Here is a 15,209-nt window from a genome sequence, read left to right on the forward strand (position 1 = left end):
ACATGAATTCTCATTATGAGTCTGACAGTTTGAGTCTTTCAGGTGAAACCCTGGTGGCTACAAGCTGAACTGCAGGAAATAAAACACACTGTAAAGAAGCAAGTCGACTGATCTTCATATCTTTACAACACAACAGGCACAACACTATCTCTACTGTATTGTGATATCAGTTCACACACGAACAATGAGGTTTGAAAACAAGTCAGATTCTAAATGAACATAAGTAGAAAAACACAAAGAACAACAGAGACTAAAGGAAAAGAGCTTAATGTGTTAAATGTAGATTGAGTTTCTTTCATCAGCCAGTGAAGCAGCTGCAGTCTGTGGGACTGGGAGCACTTTACGGGTCAGGCTGGTTCTGTGGGACTGGGAGCACTTTACGGGTCAGGCTGGTTCTGTGGGACTGGGAGCACTTTACGGGTCAGACTGGTTCTGTGGGACTGGGAGCACTTTACGGGTCAGGCTGGTTCTGTGGGACTGGGAGCACTTTACGGGTCAGGCTGGTTCTGTTGGACTGGGAGCACTTTACGGGTCAGGCTGGTTCTGTGGGACTGGGAGCACTTTACGGGTCAGGCTGGTTCTGTGGGACTGGGAGCACTTTACGGGTCAGGCTGGTTCTGTGGGACTGGGAGCACTTTACGGGTCAGGCTGGTTCTGTGGGACTGGGAGCACTTTACGGGTCAGGCTGGTTCTGTGGGACTGGGAGCACGTAACGGGTCAGGCTGGTTCTGTGGGACTGGGAGAACTTTACGGGTCAGGCTGGTTCTGTGGGACTGGGAGAACTTTACGGGTCAGGCTGGTTCTGTGGGACTGGGAGCACTTAACGTGTCAGGCTGGTTCTGTGGGACTGGGAGCACTTTACGGGTCAGGCTGGTTCTGTGGGACTGGGAGCACTTTACGGGTCAGGCTGGTTCTGTGGGACTGGGAGCACTTTACGGGTCAGGCTGGTTCTGTGGGACTGGGAGCACTTTACGGGTCAGGCTGGTTCTGTGGGACTGGGAGCACTTTACGGGTCAGGCTGGTTCTGTGGGACTGGGAGCACTTTACGGGTCAGGCTGGTTCTGTGGGACTGGGAGCACTTTACGGGTCAGGCTGGTTCTGTGGATCTGGGAGCACTTTACGGGTCAGGCTGGTTCTGTGGGACTGGGAGCACTTTACGGGTCAGGCTGGTTCTGTGGGACTGGGAGCACTTTACGGGTCAGGCTGGTTCTGTGGGACTGGGAGAACTTTACGGGTCAGGCTGGTTCTGTGGGACTGGGAGCACTTTACGGGTCAGGCTGGTTCTGTGGGACTGGGAGCACTTTACGGGTCAGGCTGGTTCTGTTGGGCTCCAGCAGCTGACAGAGGTTCATCCTTTGAGGAGAATCTTTCAGAAGCTCATCAGAGGAGCTCAGAGGATCTCGTGGGACTCTGAAGACCCTGGTCCTCCTCTGAAGACCCTGGTCCTCCTCCTCTGAAGACCCTGGTCCTCCTCTGAAGACCCTGGTCCTCCTCCTCTGAAGACCCTGGTCCTCCTCTGAAGACCCTGGTCCTCCTCAGGGACTCGATCCACACCGGCTCCTTTGATCCTCTAGGAACATGATGTCATGGTTCAAGGGAATTTTAAAAAGAAGAGAAACGTTCACATTAAAACTTAATGACTGATATTTTATTGCGTTTCAAGTGATTTATTTGTACCATCACTCGAATCCAGCTTTGTCTTTTAATTTGAAAAGCTGGAAGCGCATGTGGATGTGTCGTCTTTACACGAGAGCCTACAGCTGTTAGCCTGTTAGCATGCTAGCCTGTTAGCATGCTAGCCTGTTAGCACGTCAGCAGGTGTTGGTGGAGCAGGACATGACTCGAGTGGAAGCAGAGGACGAGCTGCGGACTCTGGTGGAGGTGAGTCTCTCACTTTCAGTCTCTAATCTGACTTCCTCACTCCAGCTGCTGCTAGCTGGTTAGCATGTGCAGCTAACAGGGACCCATGCATGGCTGTCGGGGCTAGCTTGATGCTAACAGTGTCCTATCTGTCCCTCAGTGTAAATACGTGTTTCCAGAACAGACTGTGTTGGATCTGCAGCGGGTTCGAACCCTTTACTCTGATCTTCGACTCTATGTGGATTTTTATTGTAAGTATGGAACTTATTCCTTTACTTCCTGTCTGTTTCACAATAAAAGCACGTTGACAGACTGTACACCACAGGCCTTCAGAATCGGGTCTTGGTGGTTCATGGTGGCCTTGGGTCTGATCCACCACGATCTGGATCAGATTTTATTACTTATAAATCAAAATAATAAATCTGTATATCAGATATTATTGATTATTGTAGCCTTTGTTGGTCTTCACAGGTTTTCCAAACAAAGAGAAGAAGAAGCTGGTTTACTTAGCCGGGACACTTCCTGTTCACTATGAAGGTGAGACCACCATGGAGACCACCAGGTGACCTGGTCTGACCTGGACTATGACCTCATGTGTACCTGTGGGTTATGAACAAAACAATATTTGAAAGATGCTAACGCTACTTGACATAAGAATGAGAACCTTTATTTGTAAAAGATGAAAACAATTTAAAGCAAATAACACTTGAATAAAAATAACAGTTACAGAATGAAGAGATTCGTAGTTTTTAATCGTATTCTAACACTGTGTGTGTATACTTATACTACTTATATCTTTGTGAGGACAGTTTTGAGCACAGACCCTACCGACCACTTTTTCAATGGGCTGATCGGGGGTGAAGACTTGGTGAGAATGAGGTTTAGACATGAGTTAGGCATTTAGTTGGGTTACGGTTAGGGGCTGGCAAATGCATTATGCCTATTATTGTTCCTATTAAGATAGAAGAACAAGACTGTTTATGTGTGCTGTTTGCAGTCTGGTCTGGATCAGTCTGGTTTTGTTGACTCCACAGGAAGTGTGTATAATATCCCAGTGTGCATCTGGCTTCATGAGACCCATCCAGTGTCCCGTCCTCGCTGTTATGTCTGTCCCTCCGTCACCATGCTGATTAACCCGTCCTGTCGCTGTGTGGACGCCTCCGGCAACATCAGTCTGACCCAACTCAAGAACTGGACACTTGTAAGTCCCAGTCAGCATGCTCAGTCCACCTGGTTACACCGGTCCGGTCCTGTCACTGCTGCTGGTCCACCGAACCAGGGCCAGGACAGAGTCCTCCTGAATCTGAGCTTCTATTCTGGACCTGGGACACAGACAAGTCTGCCCAACATTTTATCTTAGGTTCTTTTCTGGTTCTTTAATGGATCTCTTATTAGTAGGGCTGTCAAACGATTACAATAATAAATCAGATTAATCCCAGGGTGGCTGTGATTAATGTTTTTTTGTATTGATGACAAGTGCAAATGATTTTAGGATAGGGTTAGGGTTATTAAGATTCAAAAATACAATAAAATCAAACTGAAACATTCCACACTATAATAAAATGTGTCTGTCTCTTTGCTTTGCCTCTGAGCAAACAGTGGATAATGTTATTTAGAACATTTTTATTTATTAAACTCAAAGAACCTTCATCATAAACAATTGGGGCATCTTAGCCTTTGCTCTTCTTCTTTTTTGCAAATATATGATGGTTGAATAAAACAGTTTTCTTTTCTTTTTAAATCAAACAAACAACCAAACCTTTACACAATGAAATGTGAAATCTGAATCTGAGCCAGTTCCCAGTTCATGCAGATGAAGATGAACTGGTTCTCGTTGACAGTTCCAGTTTTATTGGGAGGATTCAGGTGACGTCCGGTCGTGTGTCTGGTTCTGAATCGATGGAGTCGGATCATGGAAGCGGATCATTCTATTAATGCGTTAATGTGTAAAAAAAATGAACGCTTTAATTCCACAAATGAATCGTCCCGCGTTGACTCGTCGTTTTGACAGCCCTACTTATTAGCTCTTTTTGATTTCAAGAACAAACTTCAAATTTCTAATTTGAATCAATATTTCCCATGTTACAAATAACTTGTCATTGTTGCTAATGTTGATGTCTCTTCCTCTCAGGGTGTGTCCAACCTATCACTGCTCATGTCAGAGATGAGGCGGGCCTTCCAAGTCGACACACCCCTTTATGCCAGGTGTCCCGAACAAGCCCTGCCCCTTGCCGATGGAAGGTCACACAGGTTATCACCACATGTGATGTTGATGATTGTTAAATATTATTATTATCGTTATCAAGTTTTAATGCTCTGTGTCCTCTTCCTACAGCCTCAACCATAGCTCCACCCCCCCCTCCTCCATCACCTCCCCCCTTCTGTCTGCACAGGAAGGTAAACTTCAGTGGAGATAACTATATCTGAGCTAAATATGACCTTTTTAACATGGTAACTGTATCATGCATGTTTGTTACGTGATGAAGAGGGGCGGCTGAGGGGAAGAGCGGTCGTCCTCAGACCAGAAGGTCGGTGGTTCAATCCTCAGTCTCCCCATCTGCATGCCCAAGTGTCCCTAACCCTAAGTGGCCCGTCATAGATGATGAACACACTAACTGTAAGTCGCTTCCGATAAAAGTGTCCGCCAAATGACATGTAATGTAATGAAGCTCCTCCCCCTGTGTTTCAGCCAGCCAATGGGAGCAGAGCAGGGAGATGAGGCTGAGGAAGTCGTACACTGAGGAGCTGCTGGGGATCGACTTCAGTGCTCCTCCTTCCTCCTTCAGTGCTCCTCCTTCCTCCTTCAGTGCTCCTCCTTCCTCCTTCAGTGCTCCTCCTTCCTCCTTCAGTGCTCCTCCTTCCTCCTCTGATCTGCTGAGCGCCACCTCCTCAGGTGAGACTGGACATGTGAGCTCAGGTTAACGAGCTGCCTGAGCCGAGGTCACATGAACCACACGAGACCGACCTCCCTCACAGACACACACGGCTGGAGGATTCTGGAATCGAACCACCGAACCCAACTGGAACTAAACTGACTGTACTCCACTTGGTTTTGGTTCCTGCAGGTCTCCCTCCAGAGCCCCTCGGCAGGATGATGGGGGCTCTGAGGCTGGATGAGTCAAGTAGAGACCAACAGAGTGACTCACCTGAAAGGATTGTCCAATCAGAGGCAGCGAGAGACCAGCACGGAGCGGGCTCTGGACCACAACCTGGACGTCATCGGTCCACGTGTCCTCAGAGTCAGCGTGAAGCAGCAGCTGGAGGGGGCCACATCCAGGTGAGGACGACTGGAGGTCTAAATCCATCTCAGGTGTTGGACCCAGGTAGTCTCAGTTCTCTGTCCCTCTTCAGATGGTGGACCATCTCCCGCCAGACCAGGCGGCCATCTTCCTGTCTCTAATGAGGATGGAGGGGCGTGGCTTCAGGCCCGGTGATGTCATGGAGGCGGTCCGACTCAACAGAGACCTGCCATCAGCTCTCAGGTTCCTGACTCACTGCTGCCCCATCTGCCAAGACCAGGTGACATTCAGCAAGGTGGGACCATGGACGTCTCAGGTGGTCTTCTCTGATCCAGAAGTTTTCTTCTGTCAAGTTCCTCTTCCCTTTATTTTCTGCAGATCATCACCATGACTCACTGCTCCTGCTTCCTGTGTCAGACTTGTTTCAAAACGTTTTTCTCAGCGGCTATTAAAGAGCGAAGCGTCGACCAGCTGGTTTGTCCTCAGTGTGGCAGACCCGAGGTCAAAGGTCAGGGGGCGATGGTAGAGTCCATGGAATACTTCAACCTTCTGGACACCCAGGTGACCAGGTCACATGATCCGCTGATGCCTTAATCGATTTATTTAATCCATGAAAACAGTCTTCAAAAATTAAAGTCGTTCAGTTTTCTTGTATATTTAGATTTTTGTGTGTTTGTGTGTTTGTGTAGATCCGTCACTTCCTGTCTCCTCAGGTTCATGAACTCTTCCAGAGGAAACTCAGAGATCGAGCTCTTCAGGAGATGAAGAATTTCTGTTGGTGTTCTCACGTAAATTCCTGGATTCATAACAAATAAACAAACAAAACCTCCTTTTGTGTGGGGACCCAGTTTCAGTTATACATCAAAGAAAGATGTCTGATTGTGTGTGTGTGTGTGTGTGTGTGTGTGTGTGTGTGTGTGTGTGTGTGTGTGTGTGTGTGTGTGTGTGTGTGTGTGTGTGTGTGTGTGTGTGTGTGTGTGTGTGTGTGTGTGTTACAGTGTTCGTTCGGTATACTTCATGAAGCTGAGCGACTGAGGATGGACTGTCCCAACTGTAAGAAGAGTACCTGCTCTCAGTGTAGATCCCCTGTAAGACACACACACACACACACACACACACACACACCTGATGTAACTGAATCATTGTGACTCATCGTGTGTTTGCTCCTCAGTGGTCCGGTCATCATGAGGGTCGGTCATGTGATCAGTTCAGACTGTGGCAGCAGCAGAACCAGTCAGACCAGGACACCCTGCTCCGCTCCAACAGCATCGGTAGGAACTGTGACCCGGGTCCCTGAGGCCCCTCGGACCCTAGAGCCCAAAGCTGACCCGGGTCCCTGAGGCCCCTCGGACCCTAGAGCCCAAAGCTGACCCGGGTCCCTGAGGCCCCTCGGACCCTAGAGCCCAAAGCTGACCCGGGTCCCTGAGGCCCCTCGGACCCTAGAGCCCAAAGCTGACCCGGGTCCCTGAGGCCCCTCGGACCCCAGAGCCCAAAGCTGACCCGGATCCCTGAGGCCCCTCGGACCCTAGAGCCCAAAGCTGACCCGGGTCCCTGAGGCCCCTCGGACCCTAGAGCCCAAAGCTGACCCGGGTCCCTGAGGCCCCTCGGACCCTAGAGCCCAAAGCTGACCCGGGTCCCTGAGGCCCCTCGGACCCTAGAGCCCAAAGCTGACCCGGGTCCCTGAGGCCCCTCGGACCCTAGAGCCCAAAGCTGACCCGGGTCCCTGAGGCCCCTCGGACCTCCTTGAAGACCTGCTGTTAGGGTTTGAATAGAATTAGGTTCAGGTTGGAGTTAGTGAAGTATTTAGTTTTGCTGGTTAAGGGTTAGGGAATTCATTATGTCAATGAGTGTCTTTACATCTATTGAAAGACGTGTGTGTGTGTGTGTGTGTGTGTGTGTGTGTGTGTGTGTGTGTGTGTGTGTGTGTGTGTGTGTGTATAGAGTGTCCTGGGTGTCTCTGTGTCTTCAGCTTGTCTCGAGGAGGTTGTCTTCACTTCACCTGCAGTCAGTGTCAGCATCAGTTCTGTGGAAGCTGCAGTCGGACGTTCAGCCAGGGAGCGGTGAGTTCCTCTGGTTCTACTGGTTCCTCTGGTTCTACTGGTTCCTCTGGTTCTACTGGTTCCTCTGGTTCTACTGGTTCTACTGGTTCTACTGGTTCCTCTGGTTCTACTGGTTCCTCTGGTTCTACTGGTTCCTCTGGTTCTACTGGTTCTACTGTTGATTTGTTCAGTTAAATTATTTGGAAGAATTAATAAAACTGAGCTGCTCTTCAGAACTTTCACTGAGGGTGCACCTTAAAGAACTTGCTCCAGAAAAATCCCTTTGATATGATGTTCTTGTGATTTCAGGTCTGTGGGTTCTCTGTGGACTGTGGGAACAAAGGTCTTCATGCCCACCACCCCAGAGACTGCCTGTACCACCTGAGGGACTGGAGCGTGAGCCGCCTCCACCTGCTGCTGCAGGTCAGCAGCCCGGACTCTGTAGGACGGACCTGTTCCTTGTTGTGGACGTGAACTGTGCTTCTTTTCTCACAGTATTACAGAGTGTCTCCTTCCTGGTTGGAAGCAGCCAATGGCAGCTCATCTGACAGCGGTCTGACAGGTGACGTCTCTTCTGCTTCTCAGGTGTGAACTGGGTTCCCCCCCCCCTTTTTAACATTTGGGTTGGTTTTCAGGAGTGTGTTTGGTTTTGGAGCTGAGAGACCACGGCGGCGTGCGGGAGAAGCCATGTGGACGAGCTGCTGAATACAGAGGATACTGCAGGTAAGACTAAACCAGCAGCAACACACTATCTGGAAGTAAACCGCCAGGGTTAGGTGGAAGGGTCAGTAGTTCTTGTAGTTAGGGTTAGGGTTAGGTGGAAGGGTCAGTAGTTCTTGTAGTTAGGGTTAGGGTTAGGTAGAAGGGTCAGTAGTTCTTGTAGTTAGGGTTAGGGTTAGGTGAAAGGGTCAGTAGTTCTTGTAGTTAGGGTTAGGGTTAGGTGGAAGGGTCAGTAGTTGTTGTAGTTAGGGTTAGGGTTAGGTGGAAGGGTCAGTAGTTGTTGTAGTTAGGGTTAGGGTTAGGTGGAGGGGTCAGTAGTTCTTGTAGTTAGGGTTAGGGTTAGGTGGAAGGGTCAGTAGTTCTTGTAGTTAGGGTTAGGGTTAGGTGGAAGGGTCAGTAGTTCTTGTAGTTAGGGTTAGGGTTAGGTTGAAGGGTCAGTAGTTGTTGTAGTTAGGGTTAGGGTTAGGTGGAAGGGTCAGTAGTTGTTGTAGTTAGGGTTAGGGTTAGGTGGAGGGGTCAGTAGTTCTTGTAGTTAGGGTTAGGGTTAGGTGGAAGGGTCAGTAGTTCTTGTAGTTAGGGTTAGGTGGAAGGGTCAGTAGTTCTTGTAGTTAGGGTTAGGGTTAGGTGGAAGGGTCAGTAGTTCTTGTAGTTAGGGTTAGGGTTAGGTAGAAGGGTCAGTAGTTCTTGTAGTTAGGGTTAGGGTTAGGTGGAAGGGTCAGTAGTTCTTGTAGTTAGGGTTAGGTGGAAGGGTCAGTAGTTCTTGTAGTTAGGGTTAGGGTTAGGTGGAAGGGTCAGTAGTTGTTGTAGTTAGGGTTAGGGTTAGGTGGAAGGGTCAGTAGTTGTTGTAGTTAGGGTTAGGGTTAGGTGGAAGGGTCAGTAGTTCTTGTAGTTAGGGTTAGGTGGAAGGGTCAGTAGTTCTTGTAGTTAGGGTTAGGGTTAGGTGGAAGGGTCCGTAGTTGTTGTAGTTAGGGTTAGGGTTAGGTAGAAGGGTCAGTAGTTCTTGTAGTTAGGGTTAGGGTTAGGTGGAAGGGTCAGTAGTTCTTGTAGTTAGGGTTAGGGTTAGGTGGAAGGGTCAGTAGTTCTTGTAGTTAGGGTTAGGGTTAGGTGGAAGGGTCAGTAGTTCTTGTAGTTAGGGTTAGGGTTAGGTGGAAGGGTCAGTAGTTCTTGTAGTTAGGGTTAGGGTTAGGTGGAAGGGTCAGTAGTTCTTGTAGTTAGGGTTAGGTGGAAGGGTCAGTAGTTCTTGTAGTTAGGGTTAGGGTTAGGTGGAAGGGTCAGTAGTTCTTGTAGTTAGGGTTAGGGTTAGGTGGAAGGGTCAGTAGTTCTTGTAGTTAGGGTTAGGGTTAGGTAGAAGGGTCAGTAGTTCTTGTAGTTAGGGTTAGGGTTAGGTGGAAGGGTCAGTAGTTCTTGTAGTTAGGGTTAGGGTTAGGTGGAAGGGTCAGTAGTTCTTGTAGTTAGGGTTAGGGTTAGGTGGAAGGGTCAGTAGTTCTTGTAGTTAGGGTTAGGGTCTACACTAACCATCAGGTGACTGATGCTGAAGCAGGTTACGGATCAGATCAAAGGAAAATCTGGGTATAGATTCTTCCAGCAGGTGTCAGTGCTTCTTCCCGTGTGAAGAACGTGGTCGTGGTCGATCAGTCGGTCTGTCCCCCCCCCGTCTGTTCTGGCAGGTTGCACTATAAGGAGCATTTGGTGGAGTTGATCCACTGTCGCCGTGCCGACCCGGCCGTCCTCTTTGATGTGGCAGAGATGACAGCCGAGCTGCAGCGCTCTCATGTCGCCGTGCCGACCCGGAAACCCGAGGAACCGGAGCCGCTGTACGCTCAGCGTCTGCGTCTGGTCAGTGGCAGAACAGTCGTCATAAACACAAACCCTTAAAATGTCCTTAAAGGGATAGTTCACCCAAAATGTGAAATTCCCTCATTATCTGCTCAGCACTCTGATGGAGGGGCGTGTCTGAGTCCACGGGTGGAAACAGGAAGCAGCAGAATCTGAAACAACTGAAGCAACTGGTGACGACTTCTTCAGTCCTAATAAAACGACAGAAAGAAAACACAACATGCCACACTCCGGCTCCTGTGATGTCATCAAGTGTCCACAAGAGCGACGTTCAAGTTCAAGTCAAAGCGGCGTCATTAGTAACATGTAAACACACAGCAGGTGTGCAGCTGCGTGCGTGTGAACGTGAAGGAAACGATCAGACATTAAGTATAAACACTTGGTGTCGATGACTCAGTTTCCAGTGGAGTTTGAACGTGGGGGGGGCTTGTGGACACTTGATGACATCACAGGAGCCGGATGGAGGCGGGTTGTGTTCTTTCTGTTTTTTTAAGTCTGAAGCTTTGTTCACCACTGACTTCAGTTGTGTTGGATTCTGCTCGAACTCTTTACACCTGAGACTCCAGAAGGGTTTTGTGGAATCAAACACTTCACACGCCTCTCCGTCTCCCTTGTGGTGTTTTGGTTGTAATTTGATTTCTATTTTTAAATGACCTTTTCATTTCTTAATAAACTTTTTCATGTGAGGACTTCTCTAATCCGTCCAGCCTTGAGCCAGGTTGTGATAAGTTGTTGTTATGGAGTTGAATGAAGTCAAATAGAACTGGACTTACTCATGTTCAGGGGTTTTTCATTTAATTCCAGAGTCTTAAAGGGTAAAAGTTGTGAAGTGACAGAAACCCCTTAATGTTTGAGTTAAGTATTTAACAGAAAGGTGAATTTTCATGTGTCTGGTTTAAGTTTGTTATTTGTCCTTGTTACTTTCAGCCAATCACTGAGTAGGATTTTCTCTGTTCTTTAGACTCTAACGAATCAAGTTCCTCTCAGGAAGCAACCACGCTCACCACTGAAACTCCACGACGACCTTCACCTCTGACCTCTGCTGTGACGACTGGAGGTCCGCCCCCTCCCAACACGCCACTCCATTAAAAGCCAGTGTTCTGTCACCATAGCAACCACTGACTGTGGTTTAGAGGTTTTGTTTTAATGCCAGTGATACCATTGGTGACATCCCCTGTCAGCTTCCCTCTGTGGCTTATGATTGGCTCACCCAGAGGACCAAAGAAATTCAAGCAGCCAATCAGAGTCTAGAAGTGCCATTAACTTCAACAAGTTAAATGTTAATGAGCAGAGACAATATACTAATATACTAATGATGCTAACAAGCTTCTCAGTACACAGTGTGGTTTACAGTTAGCATTTGTTAACATTTGTGTGTTTTTATTCTTCTGCACTGTTTCAATAAAGGACATAATAAATATCTTTAAACATAATTCAACTTCCTGTCTCCATTAAAACCACAATAGGCAAAAAGTGAAAGTCTTACACTGATGTTTTTTTGTGTTGGCATACTGTGATATTCTGTACTCGCTCAGGTTCATATTGCAGCATCTTTTCATCAAATACATTTGAGAAGTTGAAAATGTTCCTGGATTTGGGTGGCGTCTTGTCGTTAAGGGTGATGGTGGGTCCCGGAGCCAGACCAGTTGAGAACCACGGTCTGATGGTTTCAAACATGGGACCTTTAACTCCACATCCAGTTGTCACGTCTGTTCCTCAGAACAAGAGCAGGTGTAAACTTGTCTTAATCACTTGCTGCTGAATCTGTAGATCAGTCGGACTCAGATCCTTCATCCTGTTCATTTCTTGTTTTGGTTGTTTTTGTTAAGAAATCTCTGGATTTACCACAGTTCCACCGGAAGTCTCATTTTACATATATATAAATATATTGAATGTTCACAGGTGCTGACGGTCGACCGTGAGCATTGTATCAGTAAAATCTCTCATTAAATTATGCTTAACATATTTAAATAGGGTAGTTTGAAGAGGCGTTTAAACAGGAAAGTGATTTGACTGATCAGGTTTGGTTCCTGCTCTTTACGTCTGGTTCTGCCCTCTCGGCCTTAGACTGCCTGTCTGATGGACGATCAGCTGAGTGGTCGGCTGCTCACTAACCTTGTGGTACCTCACGGTTTTTGTGTGATGAATGAGGAAAACAGGACGACCCAAAATAAGGAGCCAGGTGAAAGGAAATAACAAAAGCTGTCCTTTAATAACAGCAAAAGTTCTAAGTTCAGAAATTCCACAAACAGAAAAACCCTTTCACAGGAAACCAGAAAAGACAAAAAAGCTAAAGTGAATAGCAACGTGAGGACAAACCCGGGTGACAGGATGACGAGAGCAGCTCAGGAAACAGGATGAACACAACGACCTGAAGCCCAGAGACGAGTCTACCAACGGGAAACATCAGCAGCAGGTTTCACTTCATGCTCTTGCTGCCCTCTACCTCGTGTCATGGCCGATCTCTAATGATTCGTAATGATTAATAATATCAGACAAAATCACTAAATCTGTTGTATAACCCACAATGCACTGCAGTTCTTCACACTTGTGGAGGTGGAGCGTCGTCTCGGGTTGGACTGAAGGAGTCGATCTCCTTGACGATGTTCTCAGCGACGGTTCTGTTGTTAGCAGCAACGATTCTTCTGGACATCAGGTCCACGGCTCCTCCTGAACAAAGGAGAGAGACACTCAGCGTCTGCAGTTGAAACCTCGACCTGCGACTGCGTTCCACACTCACCGTCCACGTCCATCAGGACGCCTCCGGCCTCAGAGACGATCAGCGAGGCGGCGGCGACGTCCCACACGTGGACGCCGATCTCATAATACGCCTCAACACAACCAGACGCCACCAGACACATGTTGATGGCTGCGGTTCCTGCGCTGCGAACCCTGGAACATGTGTAAACTGTGACTGACCTGAAAGTGTGTGTGTGTGTGTGTCAGGTGTATGTGTGTGTGTTACACAAGCATCTGTCAAGTATGTGTTCCAGGTGTGTGGGTATGTCAGGTGTGTGTTCCAAGTGTGTGTCTCAGGTGTGTGTGTGTGTGTTACACAAGCATCTGTCAAGTATGTGTTCCAGGTGTGTGGGTATGGTGTGTGTGTATGTCAGGAGTGTGTTCCAAGTGTGTGTCTCAGGTGTGTGTGTGTGTGTTACACAAGCATCTGTCAAGTATGTGTTCCAGGTGTGTGGGTATGTCAGGTGTGTGTTCCAAGTGTGTGTCTCAGGTGTGTGTCTGTTGTGTGTTACCCCTGCACAGGGAGACTCAGGATGTTCCTCAGACTGGAGAAGATTTTGTCGACAGCTTGGACGTCTCTGTTGGATCCGAACTCGGTGGCGATGATCGACTGACGAACGTCTGAGAAACAAAACACGTCAAGAGTCGGATTCTTGTCTCTGATTGGATCAGAGCATCATGACGTGTCAGTTATCCGACAGGTGTCATCACCATGTTATTGATGTGGACATATTAATGATTACAGACCTTCCTGATCAGAAACCTGCAGCGGTTCTCCGTTACAGAACGCTCCCCTCCCTCTCCTCGCAGTGAACATCTTGTCTTCCAGACAACTGAACACCACCGCAAACTCACTCTGTCCGAGAGGAGAGACGCAGAACATCAGAACCACAGAGAACCTTCAGACTGTTCTACAACATCAGAACCACAGAGAACCTTCAGACTGTTCTACAACATCAGAACCACAGAGAACCTTCAGACTGTTCTACAACATCAGAACCACAGAGAACCTTCAGACTGTTCTACAACATCAGAACCACAGAGAACCTTCAGACTGTTCTACAACATCAGAACCACAGAGAACCTTCAGACTGTTCTAAAAACATCAGAACCACAGAGAACCTTCAGACTGTTCTACAACATCAGAACCACAGAGAACCTTCAGACTGTTCTGCAACATCAGAACCACAGATGACATCCAGACAGTGTACTAGAACATGTGAACTACACAGAAGCAGCCTGCCTCTCTGCGGTGGTCCTGTAGGTGGCAGCACTGAGTTGACGGGACCTCTCACCTGCTTGTTGACGTAGAAGCCGATGGAAACGGCAACAAAAGGGAAACTGTCAGAAACAAGAAGGTTATGATAAAGGTCAGGGAGCGTTGTCACGGTAACAGTCACTAAACATCATGACGGCGTTAACATGTTTCATTAATGAACTGACGCATGAACAAAGTTGGTCGTCCCATCGATGGGGTCGATGATCCAGGTGGGACTGTCCGTCAGGTCACATGTTTCACCTGCCGCCACTGACTCCTCCCCTATGAACCTGACACACACAAAGTCCATCTGTGTAATTATTCAAGCTTTCAGTCCCACACTGTGAGGGGGGGGGGGTTCTACCTGTGTGTGGGGAACTTCTCCCTCACTGATTGGATGATGAGATGCTCGACCTTCTGGTCAGTTTTGGTCACCAGGTCGATGGATGAGCTCTTGGTCATCACCTTCCTGTCGTCACGCAGCGCCTCACGTACCAGCTGATCAAAACAGATCAAAAACCACGTCAATACAACCTCTGTCTGATCTGAGGACGGATAAATATAACAAAAAATATTTACAAACAATAAAATGACCTCTCCAGATTTCCGTGCGATGGCGACAGCATGGTCCATGGCGTTTTGCCAGAGGTCGGCCATTTTGTATATTTAACAAGATGCCACTTCCTGTTTTTGAACAGTGAAGAAAAAGTTAAAGGAATAGGAAATGTCAGAGTCAGAGATGATGTCACTTCCTGTCTCAGGACGAACAGAAGTGAAACATTTGATGAGAAATGGGGGGGGGGGGGGGGTCCAAGATGGCCGAGTGAGAAGCAGCTATTTTGCAGCCTCCGATAAAAAGTTTTGATAAAGTCCTTGTAAAGTAAATTCTTGCATGATGAAGCACGTGTAAGTCCGTCGATTTAATAAGTTAATGATTGTTGTTAGAACCAAGACGACTTCGTATGTTTGACCAGGACTGTCCCTAACCCCGGTGAGACCATGAAGACATAGAGGAATAGAAAGGAGGAGGAAATCGCTGTTCTTCAAGAAATGGTCGGGGATCTTCAAATGCAGGTCGACCAGAGAAAGATGGAGAGAGGTCCGGCAGTGAGAAGAAAGATGGAGAGAGGTCCGGCAGTGAGAAGAAAGATGGAGAGAGGTCCGGCAGTGAGAAGAAAGATGGAGAGAGGTCCGGCAGTGAGAAGAAAGATGGAGAGAGGTCCGGCAGTGAGAAGAAAGATGGAGAGAGGTCTGGCAGTGAGAAGAAAGATGGAGAGAGGTCTGGCAGTGAGAAGAAAGATGGAGAGAGGTCTGGCAGTGAGAAGAAAGATGGAGAGTGGTCCGGCAGTGAGAAGAAAGATGGAGAGAGGTCCGGCAGTAAGGAGAAAGATGGAGAGAGGTCCGGCAGTGAGAAGAAAGATGGAGAGAGGTCCGGCAGTGAGAAGAAAGATGGAGAGAGGTCCGGCAGTGAGAAGAAAGATGAAGAGAGGTCCGGCAGTGAGAAGAAAGATGGAGAGT

The 15,209-nt window shown here is 48.0% G+C and overlaps 2 protein-coding genes across 3 annotated transcripts in view; one reads left to right on the top strand and one right to left on the bottom strand.

The window, feature by feature from the left end:
• The first annotated feature begins 1,741 nt into the window (after positions 1-1,741).
• si:dkey-181m9.8 (E3 ubiquitin-protein ligase RNF31) lies at positions 1,742-11,127 on the top strand. 2 transcript variants are annotated; one of them, XM_061085123.1, is made up of 19 exons: positions 1,742-1,881; positions 2,021-2,111; positions 2,332-2,397; positions 2,895-3,061; positions 3,992-4,110; positions 4,196-4,257; positions 4,550-4,753; positions 4,926-5,137; positions 5,212-5,394; positions 5,517-5,660; positions 5,789-5,887; positions 6,098-6,187; positions 6,271-6,370; positions 7,041-7,159; positions 7,448-7,561; positions 7,634-7,700; positions 7,774-7,861; positions 9,526-9,694; positions 10,656-11,127. In XM_061085123.1, the coding sequence occupies exons 1-19, from the start codon at positions 1,837-1,839 to the stop codon at positions 10,728-10,730; spliced, it is 2,214 nt and encodes a 737-aa protein (XP_060941106.1). In that variant the 5' UTR covers positions 1,742-1,836; the 3' UTR covers positions 10,731-11,127. The 2 variants fall into 2 exon arrangements, with proteins under 2 accessions (XP_060941106.1, XP_060941105.1); XM_061085122.1 differs by having other exon boundaries at positions 3,992-4,101; positions 5,478-5,660.
• A 760-nt stretch (positions 11,128-11,887) lies between these two features.
• Positions 11,888-15,209, bottom strand: part of impa1 (inositol monophosphatase 1) — a 4,650-nt gene continuing 1,328 nt past the window's right edge. Inside the window, exons 2-9 of the mRNA XM_061085138.1 lie at positions 14,286-14,375; positions 14,056-14,189; positions 13,877-13,981; positions 13,729-13,774; positions 13,181-13,289; positions 12,946-13,054; positions 12,435-12,586; positions 11,888-12,364 (exon numbers count right to left, since the gene is read on the bottom strand). Coding sequence (XP_060941121.1) covers positions 12,237-12,364; positions 12,435-12,586; positions 12,946-13,054; positions 13,181-13,289; positions 13,729-13,774; positions 13,877-13,981; positions 14,056-14,189; positions 14,286-14,348 — 846 coding nt within the window. The 5' untranslated portion in view covers positions 14,349-14,375 and the 3' untranslated portion in view covers positions 11,888-12,236. The remainder of the gene's footprint in view (positions 12,365-12,434; positions 12,587-12,945; positions 13,055-13,180; positions 13,290-13,728; positions 13,775-13,876; positions 13,982-14,055; positions 14,190-14,285; positions 14,376-15,209) is intronic.

Source organism: Limanda limanda, chromosome 13 (assembly GCF_963576545.1).
Source record: "Limanda limanda chromosome 13, fLimLim1.1, whole genome shotgun sequence".
NCBI classification, from domain to species: Eukaryota; Metazoa; Chordata; class Actinopteri; order Pleuronectiformes; family Pleuronectidae; genus Limanda; species Limanda limanda.

Coding starts and splice junctions, on each gene's coding strand:
- si:dkey-181m9.8 (XM_061085122.1), top strand. CDS start 1,837: ATGACTCGAGTGGAAGCAGAGGACGAGCTGCGGACTCTGGTGGAG. Junction 7,701..7,773: donor ATCTGACAGCGGTCTGACAG/GTGACGTCTCTT, acceptor GTTGGTTTTCAG/GAGTGTGTTTGGTTTTGGAG. Junction 7,862..9,525: donor GAATACAGAGGATACTGCAG/GTAAGACTAAAC, acceptor CTGTTCTGGCAG/GTTGCACTATAAGGAGCATT.